Genomic DNA, 14,342 nt, shown 5'->3' with positions numbered 1-14,342 from the left:
TAGACTGGTAGCTTTTTTTGTCTTCTGAATGAATATGTTGTGCCGAACAGTCCCGTCCCTGTCAGTGGATGATGTGCAGGTGGTCCCATTGAAACCCTCAGAGAACATGGTCCTTATTCTAATAGTACATTGTTGTTTGATATATGGTTCCAGGTCAACTTTAACGGCAGTGAGAGCCGGCGTAGTAGAAACAGACGGTATTCCGGCTCCGACAGCGACTCCGTCTCGGATCGCAAGAGGCCCAAGAAACGAGGACGGCCTCGGACCATTCCACGAGAAAACATCAAGGGCTTCAGCGATGCTGAGATACGAAGGTAATCACTACACATGAGATGCATCCCAAATGGCACCCGATTCCCTTTATAGCACCTTAGGGATTTGGGGGACATGTGATGCTGTTAAATGTCTTCTATCCTGTGGGAATAAGTCCCTGAAAAGTCCCCTCCCCAATACCTTTTAGGGATGTAGAAAATACACTCACTTCCATTACCTCGACTGCGCCTCACAACTTTGTCTTTTTTCAACATAGATTTATCAAGAGCTACAAGAAGTTTGGTGGACCACTTGAAAGGTAACTGCAGGCAAAATCTACAAAATGTGGTTTCAATTATTTGACAACTTTTGTCAACGTGATATTTGACCAACCAAAAATCAACCTCTCTCAGACTGGATGCTATCGCCCGTGATGCCGAGCTAGTGGACAAGTCTGAACATGACCTGAAGCGTCTGGCCGAGACGGTTCACAACGGCTGTCTGAAGACTCTCAGGGAGAACCCCTGTGGACCAGAGAAGACGTCAGGTACTTTCAGCGTTTGACTGAAATAGGTGCCGGTACTAATTTTGGGTGCCATTACTGTTTTATATTTAGGTGCAGGAGCTCCACAATACATTTGAGCTGATATTCTATAAAGGAACAGGAGCTCAGACAGTTTAGAATGAGGTGCTGGTATTCAGCTCCGGTTAGCACCTGTCCAAGTTTAACACTGGGTACTTTACACCCTCTGTCTCGTCTGTCTCTATCCATCCTTCCATCCCAATATATTCATCTCTCTCTCCAGTCCATCTCTATCCATCCATCTCTCTCCTGCTAATTCAAACAATGTCAAAATCCACTGTTAAGTTGCTCAATAAGTGGCTGTGTTATGCCCCTGGTCACTGGTTTTAAACCTCTCTCTGCCTCACCACCAGGAGGCAGAAGAGGGAAAGTGAAAGGCCCTACGTTCAGAATCTCGGGAGTCCAGGTGAACGCCAAGCTGGTGATCTCCCACGAGGAGGAGCTGGCGCCGCTCCACAAAGCCATTCCTGCCGACCCTGATGAGAGGAAGAGGTCTGTCTACATTCGGTCTCTTACCTCAAACTTGGGTTACATCCCAAATGGCTCCCTTATTCCCTCTTTAGTGCACTTCTTTTGACCAGGGTCCATTTGGAACAAAGCCATGCTGCTTTTACTCAACTCCTCCATCACACAACAGTTAATTGTTTCAAGTTTTACACTCGCATAGCAGCCAATACAAACGGAAATCCCTTGGCATAACAAATAGCATAGGCCCATCTAAATCCACACCATGTATTAAATAGCATAGGCCCATCTAAATCCACCCCATGTATTAAATAGCATAGGCCCATCTAAATCCACACCATGTATTAAATAGCATAGGCCCATCTAAATCCACACCATGTATTAAATAGCATAGGCCCATCTAAATCCACCCCATGTATTAAATAGCATAGGCCCATCTAAATCCACCCCATGTATTAAATAGCATAGGCCCATCTAAATCCACCCCATGTATTAAATAGCATAGGCCCATCTAAATCCACACCATGTATTAAATGGCATAGGCCCATCTAAATCCACCCCATGTATTAAATAGCATAGGCCCATTAAATCCACCCCATGTATTAAATAGCATAGGCCCATCTAAATCCACCCCATGTATTAAATAGCATAGGCCCATCTAAATCCACACCATGTATTACATAGCATAGGCCCATCTAAATCCACACCATGTATTAAATAGCATAGGCCCATCTAAATCCACCCCATGTATTAAATAGCATAGGCCCATCTAAATCCACCCCATGTATTAAATAGCATAGGCCCATTAAATCCACCCCATGTATTAAATAGCATAGGCCCATCTAAATCCACCCCATGTATTAAATAGCATAGGCCCATCTAAATCCACCCCATGTATTAAATAGCATAGGCCCATCTAAATCCACCCCATGTATTAAATAGCATAGGCCCATCTAAATCCACACCATGTATTAAATAGCATAGGCCCATCTAAATCCACCCCATGTATTAAATAGCATAGGCCCATCTAAATCCACACCATGTATTAAATAGCATAGGCCCATCTAAATCCACCCCATGTATTAAATAGCATAGGCCCATCTAAATCCACCCCATGTATTAAATAGCATAGGCCCATCTAAATCCACCCCATGTATTAAATAGCATAGGCCAGGGGTCTTCAACATTTTCTTGCTCGGGGACCCACTTCCTGGCAAACGGTGACCCAGGAACCCCCATCATACATTAGCAAAAAAAATAGCCTATTGACTGGGTAGCCAGCCTATTGACTGGGTAGCCAGCCTATTGACAGTTTTCTTCAAAGCCTACTATATTTCAGATTCTCCAGTGAGTCTCTAATTGGCTTCAATTAGTATAATTTGCTCAATATTAGGAGTTGACATCATTAGAGATAACATTCTCCTCTTTTCTAATGTAGGTATGTAATAAAAAGTGGTTTATTCTGTTGCTAACTATATTCATGAACATTTAAATACAAATAAATGTAAAAAATCCTATTTTAATATTTTTGCGGACCACCTGCAGTACCTAGGTGTCTGCGAATCCCCATCTAAATCCCCAACATTTATTTATTCATTAAAGGACAGACATGACTTTCACAATGTTGTAAGAACTATGAAACCAATCTGTACTTACAATGTAAATATATAATTGTTACATAACTAGTTTTAGGACCAATTAATTTGAAATGAGACTTTCTACTCTTACTGAATCCAAACCCTTCTCTTTTCTTAGGTACACAATTCCATGCCACTCCAAGGCAGCACACTTTGACATTGATTGGGGCAAGGAGGACGACTCTAGCCTGCTCATAGGAATCTACGAGTACGGTTACGGCAGCTGGGAAATGATTAAGATGGACCCTGACCTCAACCTGACACACAAGGTGAGTCTGAAGAAATGACATTTATGTGCACCACAGTTTTTATATTACTCTAAAAACTACTACTACTTTGAATGTTGCTGCTATCAATGTTCACAATCGCCTATATCAGCGGACGTCACATTTCTCTAGGCTATTATCGTAATTAACAGTTAAATGTCATCGATAAGTGGTCTGTAATTTTTTGGTTCATTGTCCCAACTCTAAGAAGACACGGGGAACTGAAACTGTCGTACCCAAGGTTACTGTAAGAGCTTTTGTGTTATAGTTGTATTCATTTACTCATCTGTTCCTTTGCGTGAACCAGCTCCTACCAGACGACCCTGACAAGAAGCCACAGGCCAAGCAACTGCAGACGAGAGCAGACTATCTTATCAAATTACTGAGCAAGGACCTGGCCAAGAAGGAAGCACAGAGGCAAGCAGGGACGGTAAGTGTCCATGACTGGCTGGATCACACTCTATTATGGTGCCACGCCCACTTGACCCAGTTCCTGATCGAACGTAAATGTTTTCCTCCTTCCAGCCCATTCACGAACAAGAACATATTAATTACTTTTGTCAAAACTATTTAAATAACGTGCCCAAAAAATGGAAAGATGTGTTAGTTCTTTGTAGAGGGAAAAAAATGTATGCTTGTTTTTTACTTAGTATAAACACTCGAAGCCAACGTTCGTTAGCGTTCCCATACCCTTTTACTGGCGTCATTAGCTAGTTAGCGTATTAGACTGCATCAAATGGTCGTTATCCATACAGGTTGTATCCATTTTTTTTTATCAAAGTTCAATGCTTAAAATGGTAAATGTTGACACAACATCAATGACCGAAACCATGCCGAAACATTTTATGGCGATAACATTAGGATAATTGCTAGTTGTTGTGCCAGTCAAAGCTAACTAGCTAACGACGCCAGTCAAAGCTAACTAGCTAACGACGCCAGTCAAAGCCTAAGAGAATGCTAACAAATGTGGGCTTCCGGAGTGCTTATATTACATAAACAAACTTGTTAAATATTTTCCTCTACATAGAACAAACATACCTTTCAAGTTATGTGCACGTTATTTACGTTTTGACAAATTTTATTCCTTTTTAACAATATTTTTGCTTGAATGGACCGGAAAGGAGGAAAACAATTGCAACAAATTGGATGTGCCCTTGTTGCCAGGCGTCATAAGGTGAATACATAGTCTGTGTGCTTTAGTGCATCTCCTTTTCCATTGGCACTTCCTCTGTAATAAGACTATGAATTCTGCATTCCTAGCTATATGCAGGTGTGAGGAGTTGTGGAGTGTTTAATTTAGTCTCAAATTTACACCTTAAGAAGTCCACAATTAAAGTTAGTCTGGGATTCTAAAAACAAAGCGGCCGCCTTGCCACTTGTTTTGGTTAGCAGATGAGGGATGAAAGCGAGGGAATTGAAGCTTTTTAAATTCATAAGACTATGCTCAAGATACAATAACTGACAGTCCAGTACAACGAGCTGCACGATACAAGACTATGCTCCCCAACCGAGTACCTGCACTTATGCACTGCTGCACTTCACTCTGCAGCAATGTGATAGCTGCAAGACAAACAGTGACGTTTAGCCTTGTGCTTCACGTTCTTAGTTGTTGCGGAAGTCGGCCAATATTCTGTTTTACTTTGTGCATCGCTGACTATCAAGTCCAAAAATTGATGTACCAATCCCAGACTAGCTCTAAGGAATGTTGTTGATCTTGTGGATGCTCCCATGTGATCAGAGCAGAGACCTCTTTGGGTGTCTTTGTCATGTCTGGTCTCTATGACAGAGTGTCATTTCCTCCTAATAAGGTGATGAGTTGAGCCGTTTTAGTTCTAAAACAAGAAGTAAGTCATGACAAACTGCCGTTTTATCGTCTCGTACTGGCATCCTGCAACGTCAACAACGTGTCAAGTCTATGGTGGAAAAAAAGAAAATAAATATTATAGAAATAGAATTACATATTTTATAGATGTATGGACCACTGATTGAGCTGGCTTTGGCCATCAGAGAATCCAAATCCAAGTGTGGCAAATATAAATCACCAGGAGAATGATTAATCACTCACTTTAAACATCCAATTGTGACATTGAAAGTCCAAAACCCAGCACACATTCTGTTTCAAGGGCCCAAGCGTTTTTTCAATTAGTTGTAAAGAATGATTAAGTCCCTTTTTGTTGTTGTTGTAGGCCAACTGGCGGAAGAGGAAACCGAGGAGTAAGAAGACCAAAGCTGTGAAGCCAGCCAAGGTGGACGAACTGGTGAAGAGTCCGTCCTCTACGCCCCACTCAGACAAGTCCTCAGAGGACGAGATTGAGGAGGAAAAGGTATGTGGAACGATCAGATTCCTCTCCTCCAATCCTAACCTTAACCATTAGTGTGGGAAAACGCCAAACTGAACAGAGATCAGCATCTATGGGAAACTTTACCCTATTCCAACTATGATAGGAGACTCCTTATGGCTGTGGATAGTAGACAATGGATCCCTTAATGAAATAACAATGAGTAACAGATGAAATTAACCCCAGTAATCAGTCAACTAAACTCAATGAATGGGCCCAGTCTGAAAATAACCTTGGATATATCAGTTGTCAGGGGAGAGAGAACTGGGCCTACAGTACTGTGGTACGTTAAGCTTATTGCCTGCTCCGTATAGCAGTGTGATTAAACCCATGTGCCCACAAGCATACTTATAGAATTCAGTTAAGGTAATCTTGCATCAAGGCTGTCAAGCTATTCTAACCATCTCTCCACCTCCCAGGAGGTGGTCCCAGTAAAGCTGCCACCCAGAAGGGGCCGAGCGGAGCGCGTGGTGGTGAAGGAGGAGCCTGAGCCAGAGGAGGAGCCCTCGCCGCCTGAGGAGAAGGAGCCCAAAGAAAGGGAGATGAAGAAAGAGGTTAAAAAGGAGAAGAAAGAAGAGAGCCGCGAGGTGAAAGAGAAGGACCTGAAAGAGAAGAAAGAAACCAAGCCCGTGGATCCAGTACATGAACAGGAAGAGGTCACAGGGGAGAAGGTAAGATGGTTTTGACTAGGTGGGATACAGTTTTTGTAAGATTAGATTGTTTGTAGCAGGTTAGGAAAATTAATGTAAGGTTTGGAAAGGGTTTAGGCTTAGCTCAAATGCATTTGATTTAAAAAATGTTGATGCCCTAATCTTGACTGCATAGACAATGTTGCTGTTTTAAAGCAAATTTCCTGCAATTCTACACATTTTGTCATGGCCTTTGACATGTTTGCTATCTGAGTGACTCAAACATATTATAAAAAATTTTATTTCACATTTATTTACATTTTTGATTCTCCCTGACTGTCATTGTTAATTCTCATAGATATCTTTTTTGGAAATATATAGCTCCATTATCTTTTCTACTTTGTCTGGTTTTGGTCATTTTAAGTTAAAAAAAAAATTATATTGGAGTGGCCGCAACAATTTAACAGTCCGCTGCTGCCAAATGAATATAGAGGAAACACTGACAAAAGCTGTATCCCTTCTAGCCATGACCAGGTAAGACCTCACCACATTGTGAATAGTTGGAAGGGACTGAAAAACTTGAAGTGCAGTTCGTTGCACTGCAAATATGAAAAATGTATTAGCACTAAAGTTAAGGTTGGTCACTTGTCTTTTTTCCGTGTGCGGTTTTAACTCATTTTTGTGCACTATTAGTCATTTATTGTGCTTTGTGTTAAGTATGTAGGATCTTTAGTGTTTTATTTACATGGTTTATAATGTCTCTGCGTAGCATCTTAACAATTGTCACTTATTAATTGTGACTGTTTTTTCCTGTAGCCGAGCGAGGTGAAGACTGAGGTACGGGAGAAGGTGAAGAAAACTTCGGACACTCCGGTCCACATCACAGCAGGGGGAGAGAACATCTCGGAGGAGTCGGAGGAACTGGACCAGAAGACTTTCAGTGTGGTAAGTCACACAAAGTGTCAGTGATGCAAATAAGTCAGCTCAGTGAGTCGGGACGTCTAGGGACCGGGTCGGGATGGTAACAAAAGTACTTTCTTACCAATGTTGACTCTCCTTTAACTGTGTATGTCCTGTCTGTGTCCCTCAGTGTAAGGAGAGGATGCGACCGGTCAAGGCGGCCCTGAAGCAGCTGGACCGTCCGGAGAAGGGCCTGTCGGAACGCGAGCAGCTGGAGCACACACGCCAGTGTCTCATCAAGATCGGAGACCACATCACAGAGTGTCTGAAGGAGTACTCCAACCCCGAGCAGATCAAACAGTGGAGAAAGTAAGGCACTTGATATTTGTTCACATTCAGCGTTTTGTTACAATCAATTTGCTGATTTAAGATCAAGCTCTCTGAAATAACATGATACTGTTATTTACCCGTGGTATATTTAAGCAATAAGGCACGAGGGGGTGTGATATTACTGTTCCTGCACACAGCCATTAGCCGTAGTATATTAGCCATATACCACAAACCCCAGAGGTGCCTTACTGCTATTATAAACTGGTTACCAATGTAATTAGAACAGTAAAAATACATGTTTTGTCATACCCATGGTATACAGTCTGATATACCATGTCTGTCAGCCAATCAGCATTCAGGGCACGAACCACCCAGTTTATGTCTGATATACTCGTTCTGATTGGCTTGAAGAGCATTCTAGAGGGTGCATTATTTCCCTATGACACACAGTATATTTGCACGGTACAATTTAATGGCTGTAGTTCATTCTTACATGTTTGAGCTGCTTTTGAACGCAAAAGTCGAATTGAAAACATTATTGGCATTGTGGAATTCGATTTCCATAATGGCAAACGAGGACTGATTTGGTCTGTTTGGTTACCAAGGCAACTACTGTAGCTATCTAGTGAACTTGCTAGCTACCTCAGTGGATGTTGAACACATTTCTACCTGCAAGTGAACACATTTCTACCTGCAAGTGAACACATTTCTACCTGCAAGTGAACACATTTCTACCTGCAAATGAACACATTTCTACCTGCAAGTGAACACATTTCAGTGGTAATTGTGTTAAATTATAGCCAAAAGGGGATAATGAACTTGGGGCTCTGTGCGTTCTAGGGTGTTGGGGAACACACCTTCCATGTCGTGAATTATTTTCCAGAAAACGCATAGCCCCTCGTTGATTATCCCTTCCAGATCGACACAGGCTAGAATGGTGTTTATAAATACAAACACCGTTGATCATCCCATCCTTGGGGAAATAGAACAGGCCTTGGCAAACTGATGTAATGTTCATTTCTTGATTAGAAGTTTGGTAACGTTTCATAACACTGGGGTTATGAAACGGAGCTCAGGGCATATCGATTTATGTCCTTTAGCAATCGAACTGAGCTGGTTATGTACCTTTACTATTACCATTGACTGCATTCATACCATTACTTTGTTATGGGGCTCGGGCTCATTGTATCAATGACCAGTGTTGACTTAAAACACTTTTTTTCTTGTCTCCAGAAACCTGTGGATATTTGTTTCAAAATTTACAGAATTTGATGCAAGAAAATTGCATAAACTGTATAAGCACGCAATCAAGAAAAGACAAGAGAATGCTCAGGTATGTATACGGCCTGATGAGTTGCTGTTCCAGGGTGTCGGGGATATGAAAATACAATTGACTCACTTCATGAAGGTTTAACTGGGTAATAAAGTGATACAAATATAGATTGCATTTCTTATCTTTCCAAATAGAATTTTAATGGCAGTGTTTTATGATGCTCTGTTTTACAGGCAGCAGATGGGATCACTAGCACTGTAAATACCCATGGCTTTAAACATGCAGGTATGAACTTACACCATTTTGTTTTGTCGGGGGGGTTGTCTTAATGACCATGTTAAATGAAGGATATATAAAACAAATATTAATGAACAATGAGAAAAGTGTGTGTGTGGCCTTATTAATCCCGGGTCTTCTTCCTGTCCTCTTGGCCCAGACATCGAGAGGCTAAAGGACAACTCTCACCACGACGACAGCAGCAGGGACAGCTACAGCTCTGAAAGACACCACTCGTCGTCGCGCTACCATGAGGACCGCGACAGCCGGGACAGGCACACCTCCGACCCCTACAGCAGGATGGCGGGGAGCGGGGGGGACTCCAGGAAGAGACCCTACTCGTCCTTCAGCAACGGCAAAGACCACAGAGACCACTACAGGTCAGACCGGCAGGACAGCAGGTAAGACCAACTATATACTTTTTTTAAGGAACCCTTTTTTGTTTTAAATGGTTCATTTCAAGTTGGTGCCAATTCAGGGCATTTTCATTATTGTTTTATTGATTAGGTTTTGGGGCGTTATAGTTCCAGAATCTAGTGCAACTCAATGCTTAACAAATTGGTCCCATTGTGGATCAAACAATTCTGTATATTGGTTTTCTGTATTGGTCAGTCTTGCTCACGGTGTCCTCTTCATCAGATACTACAGCGACAGTAAGCACAGGAAGGTGGACGAGCACCGGTCAGGCCGAGACGGACGGATGGACAGCAAGGAGCGCTCCCACTCTGACCACCGCTCCCATTCCGAACACCACTCGGGCTCCGACTACTCGTCGGGCCACCACAAGTCGTCATCGCGAGGTGACTCCTACCGCTACCATGCAGACTGGCAGATGGACCAACGGGCATCAGCCAGCGGTCCCCGTTCGCCGCGTGACCAACGCTCACCACGCGACCAGCGCTCGCCCTACGACGGACGCTCGCCGTTAGGCCACCGGTCGCCCTTCGAGTACTCGTCAGACCACAAGAGCACGCCAGAGCAGATCTGGAGCAGCCGCAAGACATAACCGCCAGCGTCGGCCTGGGCTGGAGGAGCTAGCCTAGCGGGGAGAGTATCAGCCATAGACACGCGTTGAACACAGGAAATGCCTTATGGGGACTGTGGAAGAAAACAAAGCTGTACTACGCACTGTATCTGTGGTGTCCTATCTCCAATGGTGGACCACGTCCCAGGAACGATGGCGGTGGGAGCGGGTTGGCAGACAAATTGCATATTTTTGTATTTAAGAGTTAAAAGCTGTGCCGTCGGTGTCTCAGCATAGTTTCTTTTATTATTTTTATAAAATGGACGCCTTTTTTTACTCCAACGGACACAAATACCCTCGAGTGCTGTCTCACCAACCCACGACACTGGATCCTGCTATTGACTGTTTGTCTCTCTCACGTTTTAATGTGGTTCTCACGTTTATTTAAAGAAGTGTTTAAATCAAGAAGAAAAGTAACGTTTATGTATTTCTCTCATAATCATGCTAAGAGTGGATGTAAGGGTCTCGTCAAAAAGCAGTCTGAATGACTTGGGCTCACCTTCCAAAGTACCTCGTTTACAGTGTTTCTAGTGACCACCTTGACGATCTGTTTTTTTTCTTTTTTGCATCATGCTTTAATTATTTAATTTCTGTCTCCGCTGTAAAATAACCAGGATTTTTTTTGTGAGCAATTTAAAATGTCCCTTTTCACGAATTATACTACTGTAAATTATTGTAAAATAGTAAATCAATGGGCTTTTTTCTTCTCAGGCTCTTTTGGGTTTGTTATTACAACTCTTACCTTTCCCCATCAACTCAGGCTTTTTTGTCCGTTTTAAATGTCAGTTTTCGTACGACACTTAACTTTAATGATAAATGCTATTCGGAATAACTTTGGTAAACGGGGAAATATTCTATTAGTTCATTATTCCCCTAGAGCAGGGGTACTCAACTCTTACCCTACTAGGTCCAGAGCCTGCTGGTTTTCTGTTCTACCTGATAATTAATTGCACCCACTTGGTGTCCCACGTCTAAATCAGTCCCTGATTAGAGGAGAAGAATGGAAAAAAAAGCAGCTTGGAGGTCCAGAGTTGAGTTTGAGGGCTCTAGAGCGACTTCTTCGTTTATTTGTTTCTTTTGTGAATTCTGTTGTGAATACATGTCAGAATAGACGAGTTGAAAGCTCAAGTTTTACTACAACATGTCGTGGAAAACAGGAGGGGTCTATCAAATACAAGCGCCTGTAAGATCTCAAATAAACTAGTCTTTTTACAGAAATCATTTTCTTTTTTTTTAACATAGGCAATAATGTCAAATCTTCTATGCAGCCAAGTGTATTTCTGGTGAACAGCCTAACTGAGTGAAGCTGCTGTTACAGTTCAGTTGTACATAGATTTTCTCTATATTTCAAAATGAATTTACACTGAAAATGCATGGATTTTTAAGATCATTGTTTTATATAGTTTATAAAGTCATTAAACTCAATCACTGTACTCACTTGTAATCTGGAATGGTCTTCGTGTTGGTGCAGATGTCACAATACTGGAATTCTGGATTATCTCAGGTAACAGTGGTCCCCAGTTTTTACAATGGCGTAAACTATGACCCAGAATCCATCTCTCCCTCAACCGATTTAAGAGACAATGGACCAGGAGTTTTAAATAGATCATTCACCCAAATAACAAATTACTTTTTTGGTAACTTACTATGAGAAAATACAATCCACAAGTTGGGGTTGTTTACCTAGCTACTGTCATCAACAGTTAACTTTTAGCATTTTCTAACTGATAAACAATGGAGGTCAAAGTACCTGATATTAGCATGTTTCAATTTCATGCACAGGAGGTTGGTGGCACCTTAATTGGCGAGAACGGCATGGTTTCCAGATGTTTGATGCCATTCCATTTGTTCTGTTCCGGCCATTATGAGCCATTCTCCCCTCTGCAGCCTCCACTGTGTTATCCTCCCAAAGTGTTAAATGGATTACAGTGCATTCGGAAAGTATTCAAACCTCTTCACTTCCACATTATGTTACGGCCTTAATCTAAAATGGATTCAATTTGTTCCCCTCATCACACACACAATACCCTATAACGACAAAGCAAAAACAGGTTTTTAGAATGTTGCATATGTATTAAAAATAAACATACCTTATTAGTATTCAGACCCTTTGGAGTTCACCTGTGGTAAATTCAATTGATTGGACATGATTTGGAAAGGCACACATCTGTCTATGTAAGGTCCCACAGTTGACGGTGCATGTCAGAGCAAAAACCAAGGCATTAGGATGAAGGAATTGTCCGTAGAGCTGAGACAGGATTGTGTTGAGGCACAGATCTAGGGAAGGGTACCAAAAATGTCTGCAACATTGAAGGTCCCCAAGAACACAGTGGCCTCCATTCTTAAATGGAAGAAGTTTGGAACCACCAAGACTCTTCCTAGAGCTGGCTGCCCAGTCAAACTGAGCAATCGGAGGAGAAGGGCCTTGTTCAGGTAGGTGACCAAGAACCCGATGGTCACTGACAGAGCTCCAGAATTCCTTTGTGGAGATGGGAGAAACTTCCAGAAGACAAACATCTCTGCAGCACTCCACCAATCAGGCCTTTATGGTAGAGTGGCCAGAAGGAAGCCACTACTCAGTAAAAGGCAATTGACAGCCAGCTTGAACTTTGCCAAAAGGCACCTAAAGAAATCTGACCATGAGAAACAAGATTCTCTGGTCTGACGAAACCAAGATTGAACTCTTTGGCCTGAATGTCAAGCGTCACGGTCTACGGTGAAGCATGGTGGTGGCAGCATCATGCTGTGGGGGTGTTTTTCAGAGGCAGGGACTGGGAGACTACTCAGGATTGAGGGAAAGATGAACGGCGCAAAGTATAGAGGTCCTTGATGAAAACCTGCTCAGGACCTCAGACTGTGGCGAAGGTTGACCTTCCAACAGGACAATGACCCTAAATACACAGCCAAGACAACGCAGGAGCGGCTTCGGGACGGTCTCTTAATGTCCTTGAGTGGCCCAGCCAGAGCCCAAACTGCTTTAACGAAACAGTGACTAAATACGGAAGTGGTCAGATGACGCAGATTCTAAGCTACAGGACTGTTTAGCTAGCATAGACTGGAATATGTTACGGGATTTGTCCAATGGCATTGAGGAGTTTACCACAGCTGTCACCGGCTTCATTAATAAGTGCATCAACAACGTTGTCCCCACAGTGACTGTACGTAAATATCCCAACCAGAAGTCGTGGATTACAGGCAACATCTGCACAAAGCAAAAGGCTAGAGCTGCCTCTTTCAAGGAGTGGGACATTAATCCGGACGCTTAAGAAATCCTGCTTCGACCTCTGACGAGCCATCAAATAGGCAAAGCGTCAACACAGGACTAAGATCGAATCCTAGAAATGATCGCTTTGATGCTCTTCGGATGTGGAAGGGCTTGCAAACTATCACTGATTACAAAGGGAAACCCAGCTGCGAGCCTACCAGACTAGCTAAATGCCTTCTATGCCTGCTTCGAGGCAAGCAACACTGAACCATGCATGAGTGCACTAGCTGTTCAGGACTGTGATCACGCTCACCGTAGCCAATGTAAGAACGTTTAAACAGGTTAACATTCACAAGGCACAAAGGCCAACCAGATTACCAGGAAGCATACGCTGACCAGCTGGCAAGTGTCTTCACTGACATTTGAAACCTCTCCCTGACCCAGTCTGTAATACCTACATGTTTCAAGCAGACCACCATAGTCCCTGTGCCCAAGAACGCCCAGGTAATCCGTTGAAACTGAACAAAAATATAAACACAACATGTAAAATGTATAAACTTAAGAAAATATAAACTTAAGAACAAAAACTGAACGACTAAAAAGCACCCTAAGGAAAAGCAAAGCTAAGAAGGTGTTTTAAGATCTCTTTAAAATATGTCCACAGTTTTGTCCCCCCTCAGGTTCTCTGATAGGCTGTTCCAGAGGCTGGAGGCATAGTAACTAAAGGCTGCTTCTCCATGCCTCTTGGTCCCCCTCAGGTTCTCTGGCAGGCTGTTCCAGAGGCTGGAGGCATAGTAACTAAAGGCTGCTTCTCCATGCCTCTTGGTCCCCCTCAGGTTCTCTGGCAGGCTGGAGGCATAGTAACTAAAGGCTGCTTCTCCATGCCTCTTGGTCCCCCTCAGGTTCTCTGGCAGGCTGTTCCAGAGGCTGGAGGCATAGTAACTAAAGGCTGCTTCTCCATGCCTCTTGGTCCCCCTCAGGTTCTCTGGTAGGCTGGGGTCATAGTAACTAAAGGCTGCTTCTCCATGCCTCTTGGTCCCCCCTCAGGTTCTCTGGCAGGCTGTTCCAGAGGCTGGAGGCATAGTAACTAAAGGCTGCTTCTCCATGCCTCTTGGTCCTAGGCTTTGGGATAGTTAAAAAACCTGTGCCAGAGGAATCTACTG

At 43.0% G+C, this 14,342-nt stretch overlaps 1 protein-coding gene and 1 non-coding gene across 2 annotated transcripts in view; both read left to right on the top strand.

The window, feature by feature from the left end:
• The window catches only part of chd1 (chromodomain helicase DNA binding protein 1), a 40,601-nt gene extending 29,194 nt beyond the window's left edge, over window positions 1-11,407 (top strand). Inside the window, exons 24-37 of the mRNA XM_045693707.2 lie at window positions 154-314; window positions 530-571; window positions 666-799; window positions 1,189-1,327; window positions 3,056-3,206; window positions 3,511-3,633; window positions 5,390-5,527; window positions 5,962-6,213; window positions 6,988-7,116; window positions 7,262-7,440; window positions 8,635-8,734; window positions 8,908-8,959; window positions 9,111-9,351; window positions 9,590-11,407. Of these exons, the coding sequence (XP_045549663.1) occupies window positions 154-314; window positions 530-571; window positions 666-799; window positions 1,189-1,327; window positions 3,056-3,206; window positions 3,511-3,633; window positions 5,390-5,527; window positions 5,962-6,213; window positions 6,988-7,116; window positions 7,262-7,440; window positions 8,635-8,734; window positions 8,908-8,959; window positions 9,111-9,351; window positions 9,590-9,956 (2,208 nt within the window). The 3' untranslated portion in view covers window positions 9,957-11,407. The remainder of the gene's footprint in view (window positions 1-153; window positions 315-529; window positions 572-665; window positions 800-1,188; window positions 1,328-3,055; window positions 3,207-3,510; window positions 3,634-5,389; window positions 5,528-5,961; window positions 6,214-6,987; window positions 7,117-7,261; window positions 7,441-8,634; window positions 8,735-8,907; window positions 8,960-9,110; window positions 9,352-9,589) is intronic.
• On the top strand, window positions 5,759-5,886 carry LOC123726835 (small nucleolar RNA ACA64). The gene has a single exon (XR_006758990.1). It is a non-coding gene; the product is annotated as a small nucleolar RNA ACA64 (small nucleolar RNA).
• Window positions 11,408-14,342: the final 2,935 nt, after the last annotated feature.

The sequence above is a fragment of the Salmo salar genome, chromosome 01, assembly GCF_965601325.2.
Source record: "Salmo salar chromosome 01, fSalSal1, whole genome shotgun sequence".
Lineage (NCBI taxonomy): Eukaryota > Metazoa > Chordata > Actinopteri > Salmoniformes > Salmonidae > Salmo > Salmo salar.
Note: the sequence above shows the minus strand (reverse complement) of the source record. Positions and strands in the feature narration are given on the sequence as shown.